Source organism: Euprymna scolopes, chromosome 2 (assembly GCF_053919585.1).
Source record: "Euprymna scolopes isolate OS-2025 chromosome 2, ASM5391958v1, whole genome shotgun sequence".
Taxonomy (NCBI): Eukaryota; Metazoa; Mollusca; class Cephalopoda; order Sepiida; family Sepiolidae; genus Euprymna; species Euprymna scolopes.
In genome coordinates, this window is record NC_136483.1 from 120188790 (window position 1) to 120201238 (window position 12449).

At 36.8% G+C, this 12449-nt stretch overlaps 1 protein-coding gene across 6 annotated transcripts in view; it reads left to right on the top strand.

The window, feature by feature from the left end:
* The window catches only part of LOC145295349 (universal stress protein in QAH/OAS sulfhydrylase 3'region-like), a 152590-nt gene that overhangs the window by 135757 nt on the left and 4384 nt on the right, over positions 1 to 12449 (top strand). For all 6 annotated transcript variants that reach the window (XM_080141460.1, XM_080141465.1, XM_080141459.1 and 3 more), the window contains one exon: positions 6540 to 6637. In XM_080141460.1, coding sequence (XP_079997586.1) covers positions 6540 to 6637 — 98 coding nt within the window. The remainder of the gene's footprint in view (positions 1 to 6539; positions 6638 to 12449) is intronic.

Sequence of the window (12449 nt, forward strand, 5' to 3'; positions counted from 1 at the left end):
TCTTTACAGTTATTTCAGCAGGCCCAACCATTATCCAATGGATTAAGGTGTATAATTCAGCTGGAACATCGTCATTGTCACTAGATACCTGCATGACATTTCTTTCCTTGGGCTCTTTGAAGGTTGCAATGCTTTTCCTTATCACCTGTTCTGCTTTGTAGATTGTCTTCATGCTGTTCTCCTCCCCCTTACCAGTTGTCATTGAGGTATCAACCATGTCCTCTTCACAGTTGGCTTCCTTATGTTTGGTCGAACAGACTTCAGGTGCGGCAAATAAGGATCCTTTCTTTCAGCCATTTTATATTGAATACAGATACATGACTTTCAAAAACTTCCAAACCAAGCATATTAACATAAGTTATTTCAGTATCATCCATCCCAAGGTATGCTTTGTTTTGTTGTTTCTACATCAATAAGATTTATCAGCTCAAGCAGACTCACCTTTTGTAGAAAGGGTTCTTCAGTAGTTTTGCTAGTGTTAGTATCTCGAAGAGCATGGAACACATTTTTAGTCCAGCAAGCTTTGTGGTATAGGACATCAATTGCATGTGCATCACCTGGTGATATGCAGGTGTTCAGCCTAGTCTTCAGTGCAGGATTATTGGACCTTTCCACAGAATCTTCGAGATTTTTACCTGCATTCTCAGTTCTGATCTTGTACAGTTGTTGGCCATTGTCCTGTTTGCACAAGAAGCACTCTTTCTTATTCAGTGGACTTGTATGTGATCATGTGAATGGCAATGCAGAACCAGATGTAGAGGGGCCTGGAACAGCCTCTTCTGTGCTTCCTCTTTTCTGGCCAGGCTTTTTGGCAGTGTAGTGTCCTGTAGCTTAAGCGTGTGTGTTGCGATCTCTTGCATGTTGTATTTCAACTTTGTTAGTTGCTTTTGAATGACATGAGCGAATCCAGACAGCCTTCTCTTCACACATTGTTTCTGGTGTGCAATTCTACAGTCGCCTTTGGACTTGGACATAGTTCCCCTCATTCAAACTAGCCCTCTCTAGATTACCTGCTGTACGAGCCCATAGGACTCTAATCGAGGATGTTGCACCAAGACTCCTTTCTTTTTATCATCAGACTGGCAGAGAATGAACTGCTTCCAGTCAATGGACTCCTTGGTTTGACATGCCTCCTTATCACTTATGCGACTCATCACTCATGCTTAACCTACAAACACGGAGAGAATTGCAGTAATGTTAGAATAGCAATACAAAAACTACAAATTCTCAAAGTATCAGAGGTAAATTAAAAATTTGAATTAGTGGTATCAAAGCAAGATATTTTAGGAATAGCTGAAGTATGAATTTATAATACATATTTTTTTATTAAAAAGATATTGCAAAAAATAACACCAGATCAGTTTGAACCCAGTTATGCATCTAAAGGTTAATGTTAAAATTGTTGTTGCTTCTATGACCCTGAAAATGTAGGTTTAGCAGTTAAAATCAGTGTTCCAGCTTATTTAGAAGCCGAGATATTACAAAACGTACATCATATGGCGTCCATTTTGTAAATCCAATATGGCCACCATATACGCACCAGGGCAAATGCAAACATTGATTTTCTGATTCCTGAGACAAAAACCTTTCCAAAAATATATAGGTTTGCAAATCTCCAAAAAGTTCCAATAAAATTACATTAGGAACCTGACTATGTGTATAATATCATTATACATTCTGTTGTTGAGATCGACGCGTGTCATCATCTTCGATCAAATTATATATGATAGGTTTTCTTTTGGTGGTATTTATTCACGTTAGAAACATTCCGAGAGAGAGAGAGAGAGAGAGAGAGAGAGAGAGAGAGAGAGAGAGAAGGAGAGAGAGAGGGGGAGGGGGGGAGACAGACAGAGGGGTTATATACTCGGTTAAGAATGAGAGAGATAAAAAAGGGAAAGATTAAGATGCAAGAATTGATTCATGATTTGTCCTCTGCCACTCGTATCAGGATCGGGATGAGCGATTCCTCGCATCCACTCATCCTGAATGGGAACAAGTAGATTATAGAACACTTCAGGGGGATGACGTCAAATTTAAACTTATGTTTCTCTACCAAGGTCACTCTTCTGATCCCACAGTAAATTAATCCTAGTTTGTTGCTTTCAACTAATCCACTATTATTCCCATTCTAAATTTAATGCACTATGCTCGCTCCGGGCTCTTTTATTTGATTCGTTATTCTTGGGTCTTCATTATATGACATGTGCTTCTCCTACATTTTGGAGGGGGGGGAGGGAGAAAATTAAGTGGTTTATTTGTACATATTTGTGAAAAATACAATTCTTTCAAATTTAGATGTGTAAAAAATGAAGATCCTCACATGAAGAATAAAAATTATAAATGATCCATTAATTACTCAACTTTTCGAAAGATTCAATAATGTCTGCAACACAAAAACAACCATCTTCTGGTGGATATTGTTAAGCGTGGAAAGGAAGAAGTTGATAAAAAGTCCCTACAAACATTAAAGTTGCATATATGTTTCTAAAACCGAAAATTCAAAATTTAAATAATAAACGGGAAAACATTAAAAAAACTATTTTAAAATCATTAAAACCGACAACAAAAGAATGATTCAGTAAACATTAAAAGCCGATAAAAACATTAAGAACGATTTAAAAAACATTTAAACGAGATTTTAAAAACATTAAAACGAGTAAAACACTTTTAAAACGATAAAAAATTGAAAACCGATAAAAACATAAAACAATAAAAACATTAAACATGATTAAAGAATTAAAAACGTAAGAAGCATTAAAATGATCAAAATATCTTAAAAGCGACCAAAAAGCCTTAAAATGGCGATCAAAAACAGCAAAAACGATTGAAAAACATTTTTATAAATGATAAAAACATTTTTATTAATGATAAAAACATTTTTATAAATGATAAAAACATTTTTATAAATGATAAAAAACATTTAAAAGAAAACGACAAAAAAAACATTAAAAATCGATTAGAGAACATTCAGAAGAAAAAAAAAACACCAGAGTTATAGAAAAGTGAGAAATGAGGATGTAAATCTTACCTGATTCCATGTCAGCTATACGTAAAGCACTCATATCTACTTAAAGAACATTCTATGCTGGCTGTTGAATTCAGATGTTCTACGGAAATACTTTCACTTAGGAATGTTGGCAATCTTTTCGTGGCCCCTTTCATAAGTGCCTAATGTCTTTCTAGAAAGAATTCTAACTAGAAAGATATCGGAGAAACGAATGCCAACCATAATTATCTAATTCACATGAAAAAAATGAATGATGCTCAACAACAACAACAACAACATTATTGTGATATTTTGCCATACTAAGCGAGACCCAATCATCATCGCCAACATCTATTGGATAATGACCCGGACAGGGCCTGGTTTTGTGAGTCGGATGACGCCGGGAATAAAAGAACGAGATAATTCAAATAACAAGAAAAAAATACCGGAAAATATCGGGTGCCGGGGAATAGCAAACGTAACAAAAGAACTAGCCTGTGATGTAAATACGTCCCAAAATTTGCCTGAGGTGCTGACGTCAGACGCTGAACAAAGGAACAAAAGAATTCAGTCAATACAAACACGACATATATTCCAACGAGCGTATGTGTTATTAAGATGCAGAAAAAAACTGACAGATATACATTCGCACGCACGAAAAACACGCAAAGCAAAATTATGCATACATTTTCTAAACTCGCTCATAATACAACAGATGTCAATTTGGTATTTATACAATTAGAGACCAGTTAACGGGCTCTGTTATAAAGGCGTTTGCTTAACATCTATGGGCAGTGTCTATTGAGGAATGATAACTTTCTATTACAAAGAGGCCGTTAAGGAAAACTACATTGGTCGCTCTAATGGAATCCAGCGATTCAGTCACAATACATGCTGATTTTCCAATGGAGAAGTGTCGACATCAAAGTGAAAATTCAGATAAAAAATCTATTGTACCGTCGAAGGAGTGTAAAATCGTGATGCGTAGTATGACATCAGAAGACATTAATCACACAGAGCAGAGGTTCTTAACCAGCGCTCACTTTGACTAGTGAACTTACTTGCACACAAAATGTCTTATATGTCTCAGGCTAACACTATGCACATACCTACAAGGCTAACAGTTTCCAACGCTTTCTCTCAATAAAATGGTGTGATATTGACAGCCACTGTGTTATTATATTTCATTTGTTTATTTGATCATCACATCGAGAGTGATACACTGGACGACCAATCATTGCTCCCACAACAAAATGGTAATCCTTGACAGGAATTGGACATGCAACTGAAACACCTTGATAATCTTTATGATTTTCATTTATGTCACATCTTTTAGTTTTTCCATATAGACTCACTGCTTTTAGGAAGGATATCATAATGTTTGACGTTGGCTGAATGGTTAATGAACCTGGGTATGCCAATTTCGAATCCAGTTTGTTCCACAAAAACACTTTGTTTAAGCCCACACTTGACCTTGTGTTTAGCTTCATGGCAAAGAAGTAAATAAAATAATGTCTACTTTAGTTTTTCAAACAATTCTTTCATATGCCGTAAAATCTTTGCCATGGCTGGAATGGTGCATTCACTGGAAACATGTTTTGTTATACATGCTGTCTAGCAGACATGACACATTGGTTATTGTTTGTCTTCCTGAAGTAAAGAGTAGTTAACCTCTCTGCCCCTCCCCAGTAAAATCACCACTATCATTCAACTGGTCATCTTCATCATGACATGAAATGGAAAATGGCAGTGATGTAGTGATGAACTATGGCTTCGACACACCATATTCAAATTTAGTTGGAAACTTTGCATCACTATGAGATGCTGGTAAACTTCTGATTCTTCAGCGTGTAGCTGATTATAAAATAGTTAGAGAAACAAATATCAATATCTTAATAAAGTTCAGTGGTTAGATCATTCTACCGCACCAGAAAATATTTCCCATCTGATGCAACCATCTACTTGTACAGGGTGGAATGATAAAATTATCGCCCTACAAAAGACGACATGATTCCATTTCCCATTGATGAAAACCGGGTTATTTTTTTTTGGGGGGGGGGGGTGCAGACAGTCTACTAGTTGGCCAGTTGTGTACAAATCCCAAGAACGATAGGAGCTTTCTATCATCCCTGAAAGTGATACAATGTTCAACAAGCGAGATCGGAGATGCGCCGCTGTGCAACTCATGCTCTCTACTGATCCAAGTTATGACAACAGCACCCTCAAAATGCAAATCTGGATAACAGGGATGTGCCCAGGGTGATGAAAACAAAGTTCTCGGCCACGGTTATGGTCTTTGGTGTGGTTTCAAGTGAAGACCATATCATGCCAACTCACATCTTCAAAGTCGGCTTGAAAGTAAACACCAAAGTGTATCTAGATGTGCTGAAGAGTGTGGTGATCCCCTGGTGCAATCAGGTAATACTAGCAGATCCTGAGTATGGCAACAGGACTCAGTGTCGACCCAAAAGTTCAAAGAGACCTAAGCTTAGCTTCAGAATGAGTGCTACAACTTTGTACCCTTCTCTCACTGGTCCTCTCCTCCCCCAACCTGAACCCACTGGACTACTTCGTTTGGTCATACGTCAAGAACATCACCAACATGACCTCCCACAACACCAAAGTCAGTCTGATCGCCACCATCTGTCGAGTATTCGCTGAGTTCCCACCGGTGCTTGTGGAAAAGGCATGCTCTTAGTTCCAGAACTAATAGCTCTACTACATAGCAAGTTACCTGGATTGTTTTGTTGTTTTTTTTTGGGGGGGGGGGGGTCAATAAAAGTTTTAAAATAAACCTGTAGTGTTGTTTCCTTTAGGGCAACAATTTTATCGTTCTACCCTCCATAAGAGTGTCTTGAGGTGGAGTCCTACTGCCATACCTGGTGAGATGCTGCTGTTCTTTCTTCTTGACACAGTACAAAATCGACTTCACAATCTCGTGAGGAATGATCTATTCTTTTTTTCTGCAACTTCTTTCTAACAGAAGAGATGTTGTTAGGCTTTCACTATTGTTAATTTGATGGGAAGTGGGCTTCAATCTTTGGTTCCACCCGATTGTAAAACATTATCAGCAAAAACTCGTCCATCTACAATCACTACCAAGAACTTATCTTTCTTCCTGTGTACACAAACGAAAAGGAACTTCCATGAACGGATGTTCATTCTTAGTGCTTCCCATCTGTGAAACATAATACCATGGGGCTGCTTTCCAACGTACTACAATATGGTCATCGAATGTTAACAAATATTTGCTGATTACATAAGTAATCAAATTCTCCCTATTTCATTCATCGTTTCTAATTCTTTCATAGTATTGACTATCATTCAACCTTTTTTATGATGACTCATGAGTACAAAAAATCTACAGTTTTTTTGTTGCTTTTATCTCAAATCAAATTAGAATGGTTTATGTTAATTTTTTCAAGAACACTATGTCCTATATAACATTACTTGATGGATTTAAAAATTAAAATGTACTGTTTATATATAAACTTTCTCATTAACTAAAGAGATTGTCGTTTCGTTTTTCTTCTTCTTCTTTTTTCTCATCTAGCAAAAGATGCAATTGCTGCATCCGAATATTTTAAGAAGATGGATGAAGAGGTACAAAGCCTGATCGCAAAATATGCAGAAGTTCTCAAGAAAAGAAATGTAAGTATCACATACATACACACATTATATATATATATATTAATGGCTTGGCAAAGCCGTAGGGGAGACAACCAAAGCAGCAAAACTGAAACTGGCCTGCAGGACACTATATATACAAATGTAGGCAAATTTGGGCATATTTTATTGGTTTGAAAATATAGGTTCCTTTTTAGCAATTGTTATAGAATTTTAACCATAGAATAGTATTATAATCTTCAAAAAGCTTGCAAATTTTCATGAAATACTGCTTTTGTCAGAAGATATTTCACTGGTGAATTTGAAAAGCGAAATTTGCCATTGTGAACTGAAGGTTGAGTGGACGATCGAATTTGTCAATGAAAATGGCTGTTGATTGAGCAGCGAAGGAGATAAGGACAACAATGTGCACCAGAGTTGTGGACATGTGTTTTTGAGCATGACGAAGCCAGACTAACCACTATGCCCAGGACGAAAAACTAAAATAATGTACGTCAAGAATGAGAGTAAATTTGAAAAAAGAGGTCTGTATAGAGCTGCGCGTTGTATCTGGTGGTTGTATTTTGAAATGTTTGAACTGTGCGTAGGTAACGCGAGAATAACGTCAAGAATGAGAGTTCAATAGAAACGTTGTTTTAATTTGAATAAAATAAAATACGCATCAAGTGCGCTTGAAACGGTGTATATATATATGGTGGAACGATAAAGTTGTCACCTTAAAGAAAACACCACTACAGCTTTATTTTTAAAATTTCATTGAAAAAATCAATTCAGATAACTTGATTATGTAGTAGAGCTGACATTTATTCAATGCCTTCAGCCTCAATCACCACCTTCATATAGGGCCAGAACTAGGAGCAGGCTTTTTCCACAAGCGCTGGCGGAAGCTCAATGATTACTCAGCAGATGGCGGCAATAAGACTGGCTTTGATATTATGGGAGGTCATGTTGGTGATGTTCTCGACGTATGACCAAACGAAGTAGTTTAGCGGGTTCAGGTCGGGGAGAAGAAGGGCAGTGATAGAAGAGTACAAAGTTGTAGCACTTCTTTTGAATCCAAACTTCAGTCTCTTTAGACTTTTGGGTTGGCGCTGAGTCCTGTTGCCACACCCAGGATCTGCCAGCGCTACCTGATTGCACCAGGGAATCACCACACTCTTCAGCACATCTAAGTACGCTTTGATGTTGACTTTCAAGCCGACTGAAGATGTGAGGTGGCATGTTGTGGTCCTTACTTGAAACCACACTAAAAACCATGGAAACATGGCTGGAAACATTGTTTCATCACCTTGAGCACGTCCTTGTTATTTGTGGCATCCAGCAATGCACTTTAAAGGTGCTAGAAATGGTTCTGTTGTCATTGTTTAGATCGGTAGAGAACATGAGTTGTACAGTAGCGCATCTATGATCTCGTTTGTTGAACATTGTGCATATTTCAGACATGATAGATGGCTTTTGGGATTTGTACACAACTGGCCAACTAGTAGGTGGTCTGCAACAAAAAAGAAAACCGGTTTTCATCATATGGAAATGGAATAATGTCATCTTTTGTAAGGCGAGAATTTTATCGTTCCACCTTGTATATATATATATATATATATATATATATATATATATATATATATATATATATATATATTATGTATATATATATATATACTTTGCAAGCAAAATAAGATTCCACATTTTACTAATTCCTACCCTCAGATGAGAAGGAAAGTATTTCTTTCGAAACACCGCAGATTAAGGACAATCCATTAATTTGTGTTTCCTTTTTGAAAATTAAATATGTTTTTAACTCTTCAAGTGTTTTTAGCATGCTTTATTAATTGTTTGTTCTTATATATATATATATATACTGACATAAATTTATAAATATTTATGCATACATATATATATATATATATATATATATATATATATATATATATACATATATATATATACATACATGTATATATAAATATGTATGGATAAAATATCAATACGAAAAATATTTAAATGTTTATATCATTTCTGCATTTATTGCTTATGTGTTGACGTGTAAGAATACAAAATGTCTTTTGAAAAAAAAAATGTTTCTTTCAAAAGCACATCATTTTCAACCGATCCTTTGGTCTTTTTACACATTCATATAATAATAATGGACTCTCCCGTCGTGTTCAACGCATGAGGGAAAATAGTTCGCTCTGTTTCACTCTGCCTTTAATGCTTGTGCCGCATGTGTGACACGAGGCCAGCTCTGCTCCCACAAACCAAGCCACACAACTCACAGGACACAGTCTGGGAAGGTGCTGTTCCTACTCTTGCTCTACAAAGATTTGTTTGATTCGATAGCCGTGTGTCAATGTATGTGTTAATGCCCGCAAAACATTTTTCTCTCCACAATTTTCTATCCGCAGCATCTTCTTCAAAGGTTTTTGGGTTCAGGCCTGCGTGCTTAAGATTGTCTTTCAGCTTATCCCTGTACCTCAGAAATGGACGACCCACATTTCGATTACCCTCTTTCAGTTGACTGTATGCTAGTTGCTTGGGAAGACGGTTTTCATCCATGCGAACAAGGTGACCAGCCCACCGAAGCTGAGACTTCATCAGGAAGGCCTCAATACTTAAAATGTCGCACCTAGCAAACAATCCCGAGTTAGGGGCTTTGTCTTTCCATGTTAATCCACATATACTGTGAAGGCAACGCTTATGGAATGTATCCAGTTGCGCAATCTGCCTACGGTATGGAGTCCAGGCTTCCGATCCATACAGGAGTATTGAAACAATCACTGCACGATAAACTGAGATTTTGGTCTTTAGAGTCAAACCTCTTTCATTCCATACTCTTGACCACAGTTTGCCGAAGGCATCAGTCGCCTTTGAAATTCTAATCAATATCTCATCATCAAGTGATGCTGACGAATTCACCTTACTTCCGAGATATGCAAAGGATTTAACATACTTTAGAGGCTGTCTATTCACTAAGATTTTCTGAGGCGGTTCCACATATTCTGGTCTCGGAATATTCACACCACCTTGCTGCAACGAGGTGGGCTTTGGTTGGTAGATAACTTCTGTCTTTTTAATACTAATCGTCAAACCAAATGCTTTTGCGGCATTGGAAAATTTGTCAACTAATTCTTGTGTTTCTTCAAATGAAGTGGCCACGAGTGCAGCATCGTCTGCAAAAATAAAATCACGAACCATTTTACTTCTTGTTAGTGTTTTAGCTTTGAACCTTTGATGATTAAAAAGACCCCTGGTAGTTCTAAACTCAAAATGGACACCTTGTGTATAATTTTTAAAAGCATGCTCGAGCAAGATTGAAAAGAAGATGGCAAAGAGCACAGGTGCCATAACACAACCTTGTTTCGTACCGGTTTTTACCTTGAATGACTCAAAGAACTTTCCATCTGCTCTTACACGTGCCTCCATATTCTCGTGAAAGGATATTATTACATTTAACATTTTTTCAGGGATTCCAATTTTATTCAAAACCTTCCAAAGTGCAACTCTGTTGACAGAGTCAAACGCCTTGGTTAGGTTGATAAAAACGACAAACAGATCCTGATTTTTCTCGCGTGCCTTCTCTGCAACTTGGCATAAACAATAGATCATGTCAATGGTTCCCCTTCCAGATCTAAAACCACACTGCGTCTCAAGATAAATTTTGTCTACTAGATGAATAATTATCCTGTTCAAAATGACCCTGGCTAGTACTTTTCCAGCCATAGAGAGCAGTGATATTTCACAGTAGTTATCACAATCAATACGCTTACCTTTATTCTTGAAGAGATGGATTATTGACGAGTTTCTGAAATCTTGAGGTACAGAACCACTTTCCCAGATCCTGATGAATAACCCCAAACGTTTTTTCAAAAGTGTTTTCCCCCCAAACTTGAATATTTCAGCCGGTATACCATCATCACCTGCACCCTTTCTCAGTAGCATTTGTTTTACAGCTGCGAGAACTTCAGAAAAATTAGGAATCACATCTAGTTCTGGTATTTGGATTCTTGCAGGCATAGAACTGAAAACATCATCGTTAACAGCAGAAGAAGAATTCAGCACTCCTTCAAAATGGTCCTTCCAGCGGTTAAGGATGTCATTCTTATCAATTAACAAGGTTGTACCATCTGCCCCATAACGGGTGAAGTACCACATTGTTGTGGTCCAAAAACTTCTTTCAGACCCTCATAAAATACCCTCGCATCTTCTCTATCAAAAGCAGCCCGTAGCTCAGAGGCTTTTGCAGACCACCAATCTTCTTTCATTTTCCTCAATTGGCGCTGAACATCCCTCCTGACACTGAGATAAGCCGACCTCCTCTCTGCAGAATTCTTGTCTGATATCCAGGCCCTGTGTGAAGAGTGCATCCGGTCTAAAATACCCTGAATTTCAATGTCATTTTCATCGAACCAATGCTTCCTCTTGGAAAGTCCTAGTACTTCGCTTGAACATTCATAGATGGCATCCTGCAATTTCTTCCACGACTCTTCAATATCATTGTTTATCATAATTTCGTTTAACTTCGCATCTAACTTAGAAGATAATTCTTCTTTCTTTTCAGTGTTCAGTTCTTTCATATTCAATGGCTTTGGCATCTTAATTGTATGCCTTCTACTCTATGTATATATATATTTATTTATAAATATATATACACACAGAGACACACATACACACACATGCACGCACAAACACACACACACATATATATTATTATTATTTACTATCATAATTATATATATATATATATATATATATATATATATATATATATATATATATATGCGATAAAAGGGGGGTAGATAAAAAGCAAACAAAGGAATAAAAAAATTACAAAAAACAAATATTTATCGCACATGTGACAAGGGTAAAAATAAAAGGAAGGAGACACGAGGACTGAACACAACAGAAATGCGAGAAAGAACGAACACAAGTGGTAACGTTTCAAAGTTAATTTTATTATAAAAATTAAACTATGATGGGGGGAATGAGATTAAGTAAAATAATAAAAAAATTACGAGGAGGTGGAAGGGGTATCTTAAGCTTTTATGTGAAAATGCCGACGAGAAATATATCGATACAAAAACATACATCAAAAAATACATCAATACAAACAAAACAATGGCAAAATGAACTCGCTAACTTAATATATGAGAGAGGTATGTAGAGAGAGGGGACTCACAGTTTTTACTTCTTTTCTTTTTTTTTTCTTTTGTTTCGAGCGGTTGGTTAAAATAAATGTCTTCAATATCCGTCTCTTCGTTAGTCCATAATTCGAAAACATATTTGTAAAGTTCGCCATTTCCTCGTCATTTTATGGTCGGCATTATCTCTTTTTGTTTCGGTTATTCTTCGCTGTATGTCTTTTTGGTCCCTCGTGTTCGTAGAGTCGACATTCTATATTTCGACAACGTAGGTTCATTCTCCTTTCTCTGTCGTCGGTCAGCCGAGTGTATCTTATCAAAATGTTTCTTTCGCCCTCTCTCCCTCTCTCTTCTCAGTACTTTTCTTATCTTTCTCTTTTTTCTTTGTTCATTTAGGGGTCAGAAAGCGTGTTGCTGACCAAGTCACCTGCCAACTCGCTAGCTTGTCTGCTGAACGTCTTTCTCACCTCTCTCTCTCTCTCTCTCTCTATCTCTCTCTCTTTCTCCTATACTCTCTCTTTCCCGCTTTATAGGTTTAGCCTCTCTTTCTCTCTCTCTTTCTCTCCCTTTTCATTTTTGCATTGGCGACAATCAAACAACCAAAAAAACCATACATTTTTTGTCATTTTAAAATTAAATTTTGAAATTTTCTTTAAAATCCATTTTTGTCATCTCAAAATTAAATTTTGAAATTTTGTTTA